This window comes from Esox lucius, chromosome 24 (assembly GCF_011004845.1).
Source record: "Esox lucius isolate fEsoLuc1 chromosome 24, fEsoLuc1.pri, whole genome shotgun sequence".
In the NCBI taxonomy this organism is placed as follows: Eukaryota; Metazoa; Chordata; class Actinopteri; order Esociformes; family Esocidae; genus Esox; species Esox lucius.
In genome coordinates, this window is record NC_047592.1 from 5,890,397 (window position 1) to 5,903,861 (window position 13,465).

The 13,465-nt window shown below is 46.5% G+C and overlaps 1 protein-coding gene across 2 annotated transcripts; it reads right to left on the minus strand.

Annotated features, from left to right (window-relative positions):
• Positions 1-1,129: 1,129 nt before the first annotated feature.
• pcolceb (procollagen C-endopeptidase enhancer b) lies at positions 1,130-10,669 on the minus strand. 2 transcript variants are annotated; one of them, XM_013140389.4, is made up of 9 exons: positions 10,456-10,669; positions 8,475-8,583; positions 7,770-8,028; positions 7,503-7,627; positions 6,025-6,161; positions 4,986-5,683; positions 4,764-4,844; positions 2,598-2,768; positions 1,130-1,792 (listed from the first exon to the last, which is right to left on the minus strand). In XM_013140389.4, the coding sequence occupies exons 1-9, from the start codon at positions 10,665-10,667 to the stop codon at positions 1,662-1,664; spliced, it is 1,923 nt and encodes a 640-aa protein (XP_012995843.4). In that variant the 5' UTR covers positions 10,668-10,669; the 3' UTR covers positions 1,130-1,661. The 2 variants fall into 2 exon arrangements, with proteins under 2 accessions (XP_012995843.4, XP_019898815.3); XM_020043256.3 differs by having other exon boundaries at positions 10,441-10,499.
• Between the last annotated feature and the right edge of the window lie 2,796 nt (positions 10,670-13,465).

The following is a 13,465-nucleotide window of genomic DNA, read 5'->3' on the forward strand; positions in this document are numbered from 1 at the left end:
TCTTGTGGAGAGCAGAAAAATGATTCCATGTTTTCTGAACAGAGTACATTAGAAAAGTCCTTATGAATAGCCCTAACAAAACGAAGGGGATATCAAATGACAGGCAGACGTGTCCTTTTAATTTGGCAGTTGGCAGACGATGTGATGTCGTCGTGCCTATTAAAGACATTTGATGTCATTGCTGAACCACAACCTAGCATTAGGTGTCGCCGCTGACCGAATGGCGGATAATGTCCATTTCATGTAGCGCACGCGTGAAGCCATCTCGACGGACGGGGGCCCCTCTGGACAGACAGAGCGATCCTACAGAACGGCGTACCCCTGCTAAAGACCCGGTAAGGCAAGATTTCCACAGAGTCAGCTGATGGACCAGCCAAGGACCTTTACTGTTTAGTCATTTACCGGACTTGCAGTGAATCTATACATTTTCAAATGCTAAGTGAAACGCAACGTACTAGGCTCTGTTCAATGAAATGTCAGTGCTAAGAAGTCGAAGATACAAAGAATATGAAAAAAAGCATTAGTTCAGCTTTAGTTTATTGACAGTGTATGTTCTAAACTCTTATCAGGAAATGATCTTATCATTCTTTGTTTATCTAGAAATTACTTTCTGTTTCAACATTCAGGGTCCATTCAAAATGATTCATGCTTTTCGATGGCGCTGCGTCAGCTGAAATGGCCTTTTGGCCTCTTGATTCCTATGTCTGCAGACGTGACACCAAAAGTGCTAAACCTTTTATTTGAGTAATATGTCACATATGGAGCCATGTCACACTAAATGGCCAGCAGGTGGAGACAAACCCTGGAGCTGCCAAACTCTTGGTCCCCAGGCTGGGCTTCATCACTCCACTACACACACCTCAAAGTCTTGTCTAATCGGCGAGGCTGTGTATTAGCCTCTTGGATACTCATCCAAGAGATGAGACTGGATGTGCCAACAAAGAGTGCAAATGACCAGTGTTGTTACAGACTGCTTGTGGGAACTTTTTGTTATTCAAAATAAGTATTTTCCTTTAGAGCATTTTCCTGGATCCTTGGCAGAACTTCAGTGCAACAAACACACGCTCCCCATGTTGGCTGGTTACAAATAACAGTAATAATAATAAATAAATATGAAATATTTGCCATACTGTTTTGATACACATCCTTTAATCAGTGGAGTATCATATTTTACAGACAAGTTAAAAAACTTACATCCGGGTGTATAAAAAGAGGAAGTAATACAACAAACATTTATATTTTGGCAGCTATTTTCTTCTTACTTAGTTTGAGTTTTTATTAGTCCACCAGAGCTTGTGAGAAGGGGCCTAGTGTAGTTGGACAAGGCCTTTTTAAGGTGCACATGATGAAAATAAGAGGCCTGGATATTAATTACTTCACATTAAAGAAATGTAGTCTATTTTTCTTTTTTAAATAATGAATATTTAGACTATCTCTGACTTGTATCATGGGCATGTTCAAATAGCCTTTTTTTCAGCTACCGAGGGCCTGTTGTTCAGGGCTTTAGAAGCCCCCCTTTTGCATTTTTCACCGAAGGATCGGCCAATTAAAAATAATTTAGATTGACCTTTTTGTGTTTCGTATTTCGTCTGCTGTCGAGCGCTATGTGTTAAGAATGGCAGCTTCTGCACACTTCCCTGTTGGTGGACAGGTCTATGAGGTCAGCATGGTTGGCGGCTGAGAGTGGCCAGAGCCTTGGCGTGGACGGCCTTGTACTGGAGGACGAAGCTGGAGGGGCTGAGAAGTCCATGCCCAGCGGCATCCACTTCACCCATCAACACGTAATTTGCCCCTGAATAAAGTAATGATGGAATACAATGAATTAATAAATGACTCAGTTAGAGGCGAAGGTCATCTATATATACCCCATATGTGTATGTGTACCTGCAAGTACACGCTTATATATTTATATATATATATATATATAATGTATGTAGGCATAAAAATGAGTTGAAGTGGAGTATTAGTATTTTACATGTTGTAGGGGTTGTATAATTGTATTTATATTATCCACCCCAATAAACAGCAGCTACTTAGTCCACAAAACACAAACTTGACCTAATACAGAACATCAAAAGGGTTTTTAAATATGCTTCATCATACATGCAGCCTACTGGTTTCCCAGATCTAAATAAGAATTTAGATCTGGGATGAACAATGAAAACATGGAATGGAACTGAAGGCAAAAAGGCGCGGAAGCAGGGCCTTCGTGTATACATGTGTGAACGTTCCTCAAGCACCTCTCGACGAGCCAGACTGTTATGTGAGTAACTGTGAATTTAAATGAGCGACTGTTATTTATCCGCTGAGTGGAGTTAAGCGTGTGGCTGTGTATGCTCTACACAGGGTTTTCCAAGGTACATCGTGCAGGCGATTTCCCCCGAAACCCCCACTTTTCCTGAAATCCTGGTCGGATGATTCCCTGAAAATCTGAGGGAATAATCCCAAAAATCGATTCATTCACCAGCCAGGATTTCTGGGCATGTTGGAAAAGTTACCATACATTGGGAAACCAATGTCTGCCTGTGTATATGCGTGTACATGTGTGTGTGAGGTTGGTGTGTGTGTGTGTGTGTGTGTGCCTGAACTATACAGACCTTTGTGTAGCCCAGGACATCTCTTGCAGGTTGAGGTGAGTTTAACAGACATGGCTGGTCCTGACTTGGTGATGGCCAGGTGACCACTCTTATAGGCCTTGATCAGAGACACCTCTACGGTCACACTGCCTCTGGGACCCGGAGTCAGCAACACCACCTTCCCCGTAACCACTGCCAGGGCGGAGAGGAAAGAGGAAGGGAGGGAGAGCGGGGGGGGTGGGGTGAGAAGGGAGAGGTGATGGATGGAGGGGAGGGGCGGAGGAGTACATTCTGACCCAACCCTCCTCAGAGATTGTTCAATCAATCAGTCAATCAAATGTATTTATAAAGCCCTTTTTGCAACAGCAGTTGTCACAAAGTGCCTTACAGAGACACCCGGCCTTAAACCCCAAACAACAGTAGTGTTGGATTTCAGTGGCTAGGAAGAACTCCCTAAGAAGGCCGAATTTTAGGAAGAAACCTAGAGAGGACCCAGGCTCAGAGGGGTGACCAGTCCTCTTCTGGCTGTGCCCGGGCGAGATATTAAGAGTCCAATTGGAATAATTAATACATTTCTCTGGGCTAAATCCAGAGTCTATTTGATTTGACTAGGTCAAAAGTATGACCAGGTGGACAGGGACAGCAACGGGCCCCCCAAACCAGGTACTCCACAGGTGTGGACCAGGACCTCATCTCCTCCTAAAATTTTAAACTGGAGGAGACTGAGAAAAGTTAGAAAGTGCATTCCTCATATCCCCCATCACAATAATATAGCAGCATAACACCTTGGAACTGAGACGGGGGGGGGGGGGTCCGGCGACACTGTGGCCCTACCCGGGGGAGGCCCCGGACAGGGCCCAACAGGCAGGAAATCAATCCACCCACATTGCCAGGCATCAACCAAAGGGACACCCACCAACCGCAACCCCCCTGAATGAGGGCCGAGTATTGCCAGCAGCGTACAGCCCAATTGCACAAGTGTGCTACAGTGAGTTAACAACAAGCCAGTGACTCTTCCCCCGAAAGGCATTGTAGGGAGGGCATCCCAGTGGCGACGAGAGCCCACCTGGCAAGACAGCAAGGGTGGACAGTATCAAGCCTACTGGTCACCTTCACGCCCCCGGGCCAGGCTACACCTAATTATAAACCGTGCTGTAGAGATGAGTTTTTAGTAGACACTTGAAAGTTTGCACTGAGTTTGCATTTCTAACCTTAATTGGCAGATCATTCCACAATAGTGGAGCTCTATGAGAAAAGGCCCTGCCGCCAGCTGTTTGTTTAGAAATTCTAAGTACAATTAAAAGGCCTGCATCTTGCGATCGTAGGTCACGTGTAGCTATGTATGTCTGGATCATTTCAGCAAGGTAAGTAGGAGCAAGTCCATGTATTGATTTATAGTTGTCACGTGAAGGCAAGCGTGTCCTGGTGAATCTTCGCTGGTGTTTGGTCTCAGCGCTGAGTGACAGCCTGTCAACGGGGGAGACTGAGAGAGACAAGTGACCCGGACACCAGTCTTTTATTATAATGTCTCTGGGGACTGTGGCGTCTTCTTCTTTCCCTGTTAATAAATGCTCCCATGCAGCTCACACATCAGTTGGCCGTAACCAAGACAACCAGGGTTGCTATTTAAAACCATGCCAAGGAACGCGTGTGTGAGAGAGAGAGAGAGAGAGAGAGAGAGAGAGAGGCAGACAGAGACAGAGAGGGAGAACTACACTTCTTAACGTTGCATGATAATTAAAACAAAACAAGAGACACATACTTCACACGAATTGTAAAACGGCGGCCAAGATTTTCAAATAAAAAGGCAGAGAAGCTCCACCGCCTCACAGGTGAGAGGCCAGAGCGTGTGGTCACCACGGCAAAATGTGTGACAGCGTGCCACAAGAACAAGGCAGTCGGTGGGCCGCACACACCCAGCGGGGAGTAACATACAGTTATTTACTTGCACACAAGCGTAAAAGCACCATACATAATTTATAGCGCACTGTGACTTGTCTCTACTCTTAATTCTGTTCATTTCTGTGTCGGCGCTCTGTATGTTTGATTGTTGTATTAATGCTTTGGCAACGTAAGCACCTGTCTGTCGCGCCAATGACGCTCCTTTTTACTGACCTGAGAGGAGTGGAAACAAGGGGAGCGAATCCCGTGTGGAGGACAAGGATGATGTCAGAGTGAGAGACTCACCGAAATCATGAGGGCAGAAGTTGGATTGCAGTGTTCCAGTTCTTTTACACGCCTGGGTGCACAGTGGATTCACTGGAAGGGCTGCAACACAACACACACACACACACACACACATCGTTATTTCAAAACGTGCAGAGAAGTTGTAGCAACAACAACTGATTGAGCATGTATCGTGAAGCATTGTCACCAAGCTGTTGTTCCGCAGGCTCGGGGAGCACTCACGTTTCAAGCTCATGACAGGCTTCTTAGTCACTGCCTTGGTCCGGGTCGGCACAGTCTTGGCGCCGGCTTTAGGCTTAGTCCCCGGTTTGGCTGTGGCTTTAGGCTTAGTCCCCGGTTTGGCTGTGGCTTTAGGCTTAGTCCCCGGTTTGGCTGTGGCTTTAGGCTTAGTCCCCGGTTTGGCTGTGGACTTGGCTCCGGGTTTAACGACAACTGGCTTCTTTGTTGTTTTCACCGGTCTGCCTCCTGGTTTCAGCGTGGGCTTGGATTTTGCCTTGATGCTGGGTTTACGGGTTGGCATAGCCTTGGCCCCGGGTTTAGGAGTGGGCTTGGCGGGTTTAGGAATGGGCTTGGCGGGTTTAGGAATGGGCTTGGCGGGTTTAGGTCGCGGTGTGGGTCTGACTACCGGCTTGGCTGTGGGTTTCCTCGGTGGCAGAGGCTTCACTGGTTTCCTCACGACTGGCCTGGTGGCTGGTTTAGGGGTGGGCCTGGTCCGGAAGCCTGGCCTGGGTTTGAGGGTGGGCCGGGCTGGTTTCCGGGGTGTGGCGGTGACCCGAGGCCCATGCAGGGTGTCTCCCCCGGCGGAGGGGGTCCGGGAACCCCGGGGAACACTGTTGTAGAAGGCCATGAAGCCGGCGGAGGTCACACTGAGGTCAGACACAAACTGCACCAGGAGCTCATTGCCGTTGGTCACAATTGACCTATGGGAGGTGGGGGGGAGAGAGAGAAGAGATGTAGGAGGAGGGATGGAGGGATGGAGGGAGGGAGGGAGGGAGGGAGGGAAAGAGAGGAGTCAGAATGGGAAGTAATGGAAAATGAAAGGTTACATTAGACAAAGATTTCTGTAACATTTTTGGATAATTTCTTTAACATTTCAGTATACAACAAATCTGTGATATGTCTGCGACTTTTTTGTGATATGTCTGCGACTTTTTTGTGATAGGTCTGCAATTCTTTTCTGGAACTTTTTCTTTAATGTTCCATAACATTTGGGTAACATTTGGGTAACATTTGGGTAAGATGGCAATAAATGAACCCTGACCCTGGCACCCTGTCACCACAGTATTTCCCGATCCGCCGTGAGTCGTCCCTCTCGCCGCCGTTGAAAAACGCCACGTAGTCGTAGCGACAGTACATATCCGCCTCTATGTTCAACTTCTCAAACTTGACCTCGATCACCTGGGGATGAATAAACCCTCAGAGCATAGTACACAACGTGAAAGTACAGTACAATGACATTACACTAATCATAGCCCAAATGATGTCATTGAGTTACGTAAGATTAGTTTTTTTTAACCGCTCGAACCATTTAAACCACGGAGGGCTGTTTGGAGCCAATTACCTCAGCATCGCGTCTTGGTGGATGTACTTCTCTACCCATTGTTAGTTCTGTGTGCTCTGTTTAACTCACTGTGGTCCTTCATAGTTCATCATCAACATTGAAATGTGGAGGGGCAGGGTGGCTAGAGACATACAGACTACAGAGGGGCATTTACCTTCTCTTTCTTTCTTTCTCTTTCTCCCTCCCTCACTCTAATTCTCTCCCTTTCTCACCTTTCTGTCTCTTGCTTTCTCTCTCTTTTTAATTTCACTCTCTTTCTCCCCCCTCTATCTGTCTCTCTCGCTCTTTCTCCATCCCTCTCTCTTTTCTCTCCCTCTCTCCCCTTCTCTTTTCTCTCTCGCTTACTCTCCCTTTCTCAATCACCCTCGCTCTTGTTTTTCCTCCCTCTGAACCTTCTCCCGCTCTCTCTCTCTGTCCCTCTCTCTCTCTCTGTCTCCCTCTCTCTCTGTCTCTCTCTCTGTCTCTCTCTGTCTCTCTCTCTCTCTCTGTCTCTGTCTCTCTGTCTCTCTCTGTCTCTCTCTCTCTGTCTCTTTGTCTCTCTCTCTCTCTCTGTCTCTCTCTCTGTCCCTCTCTCTCTCTCTCTCTCTCTCTCTCTGTCCCTTTCTCTCTGTCTCTTTGTCTCTCTGTCTCTCTCTCTCTCTCTCTGTCTCTCTCTCTCTTTGTCTCTTTGTCTCTCTGTCTCTCTCTCTGTCTCTTTGTCTCTCTGTCTATTCCCTCAATCTCTCGGCTCACATGTGGCCTATGCTCTCTACTCTGACAACGAAGCCTTACATTAACACACTGTCTCAGAATCTGAGTAAGGTGTCACACACACACACGCTCAGACACGCACACACCCATATAACCCTTCCACAGCAGTCCAAAATGGGTTGTCCCCAAACACACATCAGCATTAAACATATCATAAATGCACCCAGTGATCCAATGAAAAGTGAGCTATTACAGCGTGACAACTGATTGATAGACGTGTATTCTGACGCCAGGCTGTGATTGGTAGAGTTGTTCTCATGCTGTGTTGTGATTGGTGGAGCTGATCCTATGCTGTGCTGTGTTTGGTGGAGTTCTGCTAAAGCTTGTTTTGCGAATGACTGGCTGAGGAGTATTGAGGTGTTCTGTTGTTAATTGGTTGAGGGTAGATGTGTTTTCAGATGCAGTGTTGTGATTGGTTGAGGCCTGACGTTGCTGGGCTCCACGGAGATGTGCCAGGAACAGCTGATTCCAGCTGGGTAATCGGCGTTGGGCCAGTTGGGTGTCTTGACAGAACCCTGCTCCTTTGTAAGTCTTCCCCCACAGAACTGGTTCTCTAAATAGGGAGTTTTTATTTTTATTCATTCAATCAAATGAATCAAATCAAATTCTCTTTTTACATCAGCAGTTTTCACCAAGTGCCCGTTCAGACACCTGGCCTGAGAACCCAAAGGGCAAACAACAACAGAGTGTCTCACCGTCCACGTGTGGTTTTCCTCCTTGGTAGTAGGCCACAAACCCCCGTCCGGCAGTGCCACTGTCGGTCACCATCTCCAGCATCATGGTGTTAGAGGTTGAGATGAGGGCCCCCGGCCGGAACGTTCCGCAGAAACGGCCCAGCTTCTGCGCCGACTGCGAGTGGCCGTTGAACACGTCCAGGTAGTCATAGCGACAGGTGGGGTCGGCCTCCAGGTCAAACAAGCGGAAGGAGAGCATGACCACTTGTCCCTCTGGGACCTGGGGGGGGGGGGGGGGGTACAGGGTGGAGATGGGGGAGGGTTAAAGGTAAGAGGTCATAGAGGGTTTGTGTAGCCCTATAATGTTTTTTTTAACCTTATGTAGCCCTATAATGTTTTTTTGTTATCTGTGTTTCTGGACAGTATTCATAAGGTTGAGTTGAGGGGTTGAGTTGACAGGTTAAGTTGACTGGTTAGGTTGAATGGTTAAGTTGACGGGTTAAGTTGACGGGTTAAGTTGCCGGGTTAAGTTGACGGGTTAAATTGACAGGTTTTGTTGACGTGTTAAATTGACAGGTTATGTTGACAGATTAAGTTGACAGGTTAAGTTGACAGGTTTAGTGACAGGTTTAGTTGACTGGTTAAATTGACCGGTTATGTTGATGGGTTAAGTTGACGGGTTGAGCTGACAGGGTTAAGTTGACGCGTGATGATGCACTGACTCACAGTAATATACCAGGTGCATTTACTGTTGGGTTTGTAGAGGCTGGGGAAGCCCTCGCTACCCACAAAACCCGAATCAGTCACCAGGTGACCTCCACAGTGGAACACTGGCCTAGTAGACAAGGGGAGGCATTGAAGGGAGGGGAGTAGAGAAACAGAGAGAGATGGAGGTAAAGAGAGATGGGAAGAGAGAGGTAGAGAAATACAGAGGGAGAGAGAGAGTGAGAGAGAGTGGGAGAGAGATGGAGAGGTTAAGAGTGAGAAAAAGGAACAGAAAGAGAGATAACAGATCACATTTCATTTCTTTCCGCAATCACTGAAATGAGTTTAAAAAATGATCTTCACTAACCCAATGTACAGTTTATATTCTTTCGAAAAACACTTTCAGAAGTTTCGGGAACCGTGCTAACACCACAGCAATAAACTCTGATAAACATCAACATTTTGGGGGCAGGACTTGACGTCACTCACAGAGACACCACACAGCCCCTGCTCTGTTCTCCAACGCTGGGAAGGGCTTGTGGACTCCTAGGTTGTGTTTTCATAAGGGCAGACAGAACCCAGGCCAGAAACCCCGATAGTATGTAAGTTGTGGAACGTTCAAGCACACATTCACTCCTGTGTTCAACTGAGTGGTCTTCACACTTTATTTTTGCGATTTCTACTGAGGTAACGTACAGTGCAGTTTTACGATGGATATAATGTAGATCGTTTAGCCATTTAATTTATATTTTCAGGAGCTATGTATTTATTTAAAAAAATGCTGGCTAAATTTGGAATATTCTTTGGACAGAGTAAAAAGCAAATCCATGACAAACCGAGCTAGAGGTATTCATACCTAAACTGATGACATCACACCGTCTCGCAGGTGAGACGATAAACTTTTTATGTTTTAATCAAGCAGCGCACCACCAGAAAATGGACGCCCGAAACAACTCAAACTTCACTTTGGCTTGGTGTCACAGCTGGACAGTGCGCACTACATATAACCTGTTCTATACTGTAGCATAGCTAAGGACTCACACGCTCCAATGTACGAAATGTGTCCCATCTTCCTGACCTCCGCCCTTCCCGGACCCTGGCCCACCTCCGCCCTGGGCCTGACGGGGTTTGTTTTGTGGTAATGAGACACCGCACCGCACGGTTCAACGACTAAAGCTTGGAGTGGCCGGGTCCATCCCTGCTAATATGCCAAGCTAAATAAAACGTCCCGCAAGTATCTGCTTGTCAACCTGCACTGACGATTCTCTGTACTAAACCTTACGTGGTGGAGAGAAAAAAAAATTGCCTTCTAAAGTCAAGATCCATTGAAAATGTAAAGATCCACAGAAAATGTGAAGATCCTTTTAAAAGGTGAAGAGTCTGGAAAGGTAAAACCCAAACCCATTTATAACTTGAAACTTATGAGGCTGCGTGTGAATCAAATCTGTTTAAACAATTGCACTAAACTGACAATCCTCTTGTTGAATTTTGCGAATTCAAGACAAACAACGGGCTTCGAAAGTGGGTGGGTTTAAATGTAATATTCAAATAGGATTAAATTTTTTTTCTCCACCAAAAATGTATCAACACCTACCAAAAATATCCTATTCAAATTGAATTTCCTGTAATTATTGATCTCCTGTTGTAGCAAACTGGCTCAAATTAAGAGACAACATCTGTAGTGCTTCCCAATTGCTCTGCGACCAAGCCTGGATGCTAACCACAGCATCTCCTCCAGTGCCCAACCCTCACCAACCTAACCGCCCGTCTGCTATTTCTGACTATTTCTAACTCCACAACAACAGGAGAGAACTGAGATGTAGGGAAAATGCTAAGAGAAAATGCAGAGAGAAAGAGACACCTCAAAACAAACACCCAAACAGTCCAAAACAAACTGGTTGATTGACATTGCAGTCGCATGCACAAACACACACTCACACACACATTCTATAAAGACACAAACGCGCCTGTATCACAAAGCACGCACCTTTTCCTGACTCACCTGGTGAAGTTGGTGGTCTGGCTCTGAGCCCCATGCCATCTCAGTGTCAGCGACAGGAAGAGAAACACACTCCACACGCACTGGTGTTTCTGCATCCTGCCCCACTTCATCCACTCAGACGCAGAGACGCACTGGACCAGAGAGCGAAGGGAGTAGAGGAGGACAGGAAGGAGGGAGAGGCGTGGAGAAAGAGACGAGGGTTGGTGCAGCATGGGGTGCGAGGGGGGTGAGTGAGTTGAATGTGTGGCAGATTGTAGGGGGGGTTATAGTAGTTGAATGTGTGGCAGATTGGCGGGGGGGGGTTATAGTAGTTGAATGTGTGGCTGATTGGAGGGGGGGGGTTATAGTAGTTGAATGTGTGGCAGATTGGAGGGGGGGTTATAGTAGTTGAATGTGTGGCAGATTGGAGGGGGGGTTATAGTAGTTGAATGTGTGGGTGATTGGAGGGGGGGTTATAGTAGTTGAATGTGTGGCAGATTGGAGGGGGGGTTATAGTAGTTGAATGTGTGGCAGATTGGAGGGGGGGTTATAGTAGTTGAATGTGTGGCTGATTGGAGGGGGGGGGTTATAGTAGTTGAATGTGTGGCTGATTGGAGGGGGGGGGTTATAGTAGTTGAATGTGTGGCAGATTGAAGGGGGGGTTGTAGTAGTTGAATGTGTGGCAGATTGGAGGGGGGGGGTTATAGTAGTTGAATGTGTGGCTGATTGGAGGGGGGGGGTTATAGTAGTTGAATGTGTGGCAGATTGGAGGGGGGGTTATAGTAGTTGAATGTGTGGCAGATTGGAGGGGGGGTTATAGTAGTTGAATGTGTGGGTGATTGGAGGGGGGGTTATAGTAGTTGAATGTGTGGCAGATTGGAGGGGGGGTTATAGTAGTTGAATGTGTGGCAGATTGGAGGGGGGGTTATAGTAGTTGAATGTGTGGCTGATTGGAGGGGGGGGGTTATAGTAGTTGAATGTGTGGCTGATTGGAGGGGGGGGGTTATAGTAGTTGAATGTGTGGCAGATTGAAGGGGGGGTTATAGTAGTTGAATGTGTGGCAGATTGGAGGGGGGGTTATAGTAGTTGAATGTGTGGCAGATTGGAGGGGGGGTTGTAGTAGTTGAATGTGTGGCAGATTGGAGGGGGGGTTATAGTAGTTGAATGTGTGGGTGATTGGAGGGGGGGGGTTATAGTAGTTGAATGTGTGGCAGATTGTAGGGGGGGTTATAGTAGTTGAATGTGTGGCTGATTGGAGGGGGGGGGTTATAGTAGTTGAATGTGTGGCAGATTGAAGGGGGGGTTGTAGTAGTTGAATGTGTGGCAGATTGAAGGGGGGGTTATAGTAGTTGAATGTGTGGGTGATTGGAGGGGGGGTTATAGTAGTTGAATGTGTGGCAGATTGGAGGGGGGGTTATAGTAGTTGAATGTGTGGCAGATTGAAGGGGGGGTTGTAGTAGTTGAATGTGTGGCAGATTGGAGGGGGGGTTATAGTAGTTGAATGTGTGGCAGATTGGAGGGGGGGTTATAGTAGTTGAATGTGTGGCAGATTGGAGGGGGGGTTATAGTAGTTGAATGTGTGGCAGATTGGAGGGGGGGTTATAGTAGTTGAATGTGTGGGTGATTGGAGGGGGGGGGGTCATAGAAGTGAAGTTGAATGTTTCCCAGATGGGGGTGGGGTATAGGAGTTGAATGTCTCCCAGATTGGAGGGGGGGTCTGGTTTGGTTTGATGTTAGAGGCTTTGGTCTGACATTTGACTAGTAAACAGACATCTCAGTTATTGGACATCAAATGAACAGCACTTTTGTTGACTTTTGTTTGAATGAGAGGACTGTGCTTGTTCTGCATATATTCCATGTTGCTGGATAAACAGGTACAGTAATGAAACACATGCTATGTTCTAGAACGTGTGTGTGTGTGTGTGTGTGTGTGCATGTGTGTGTATGAAAACAGACAGCCTGTGTTGGATGTATATGGTGAATGACTACTTCATTACACTGGTTACAGCCACACACACACCCTTTCATCGCACACACCGAAAGCCAATGTCATTGAGGATTATTATGGGATGTGTTCATAGGAAATTAGTTTCCATAGGTATAGGAAAACTTGGGCAGTTGTAAAATGTGCATTTCTCCAAATGGAGACGACGTGGAGAGGTGAAGCTCAGGGTTACTGTATAAATTATTTCACCGTTTGCGCAATTTATGGTCAAATGTTTTTTAGGAGATTTCAGTTTTTAAAGGCACACGCAGTAGGGAAAGCTCTGACGACGTAAAACCAAATGTTTCTTGTATTGACATGTAACACCAGAAACATGTAACTGGCATGTTTGGAGAACGAAGAAACATGTTCAGGATTGAGCCTCTGATTGGTTAGCTCAATCCCAGTACTCAGGGCATCATAGATGAATCAGTAACGGATGAACCACCTTGTTCTCTTTTGGACCATATCTTCACTGTGTAGGGGTCATTCAACATGTCCGTGTAGTTAATCCCATTCATGTGGTTTCCCAGGTCTAAACCAGTTCCTGATTGGAGGGCTGGAATGAAAACCAGCAGTGCTTTGAGTCTGGAAGCCTGGGACTAGCACTGTCAGGAAAATGCAATTCTGTCTGAAACGGTCTGATCTGTGGTTACGAAAAACAAATCAGCTTGAAATAGATTTTAATGAGATGACTGCATGTCTAAATATATACATAGCATAGTCATCATGCAAACCCTTCCAGGAATTTTAAAACTCCCTAAATTGTCTTTGGGATGTATAAGCTGTCATTAAAACCCATTGTGAGAAACCCATTGCTTCGTGGTAAGCATCATAATCATTGTGGTGATTATTATTGTGTTTTTCACAGTGTTGAGCCAAGTCAGAGTGTGCACGCGCTTGCTAGTATCAACATCTGTGTTTGAGTGCAAACGTGCACGTGTGTCAATAAGTGCAGAAACACAGTGCGGGCCGCCCCAGGTCTTTTTAAAGATGTGGGTTCCCCGCTAGGCAGGAACCACATTGACTGTAATGTACCAAACCTAC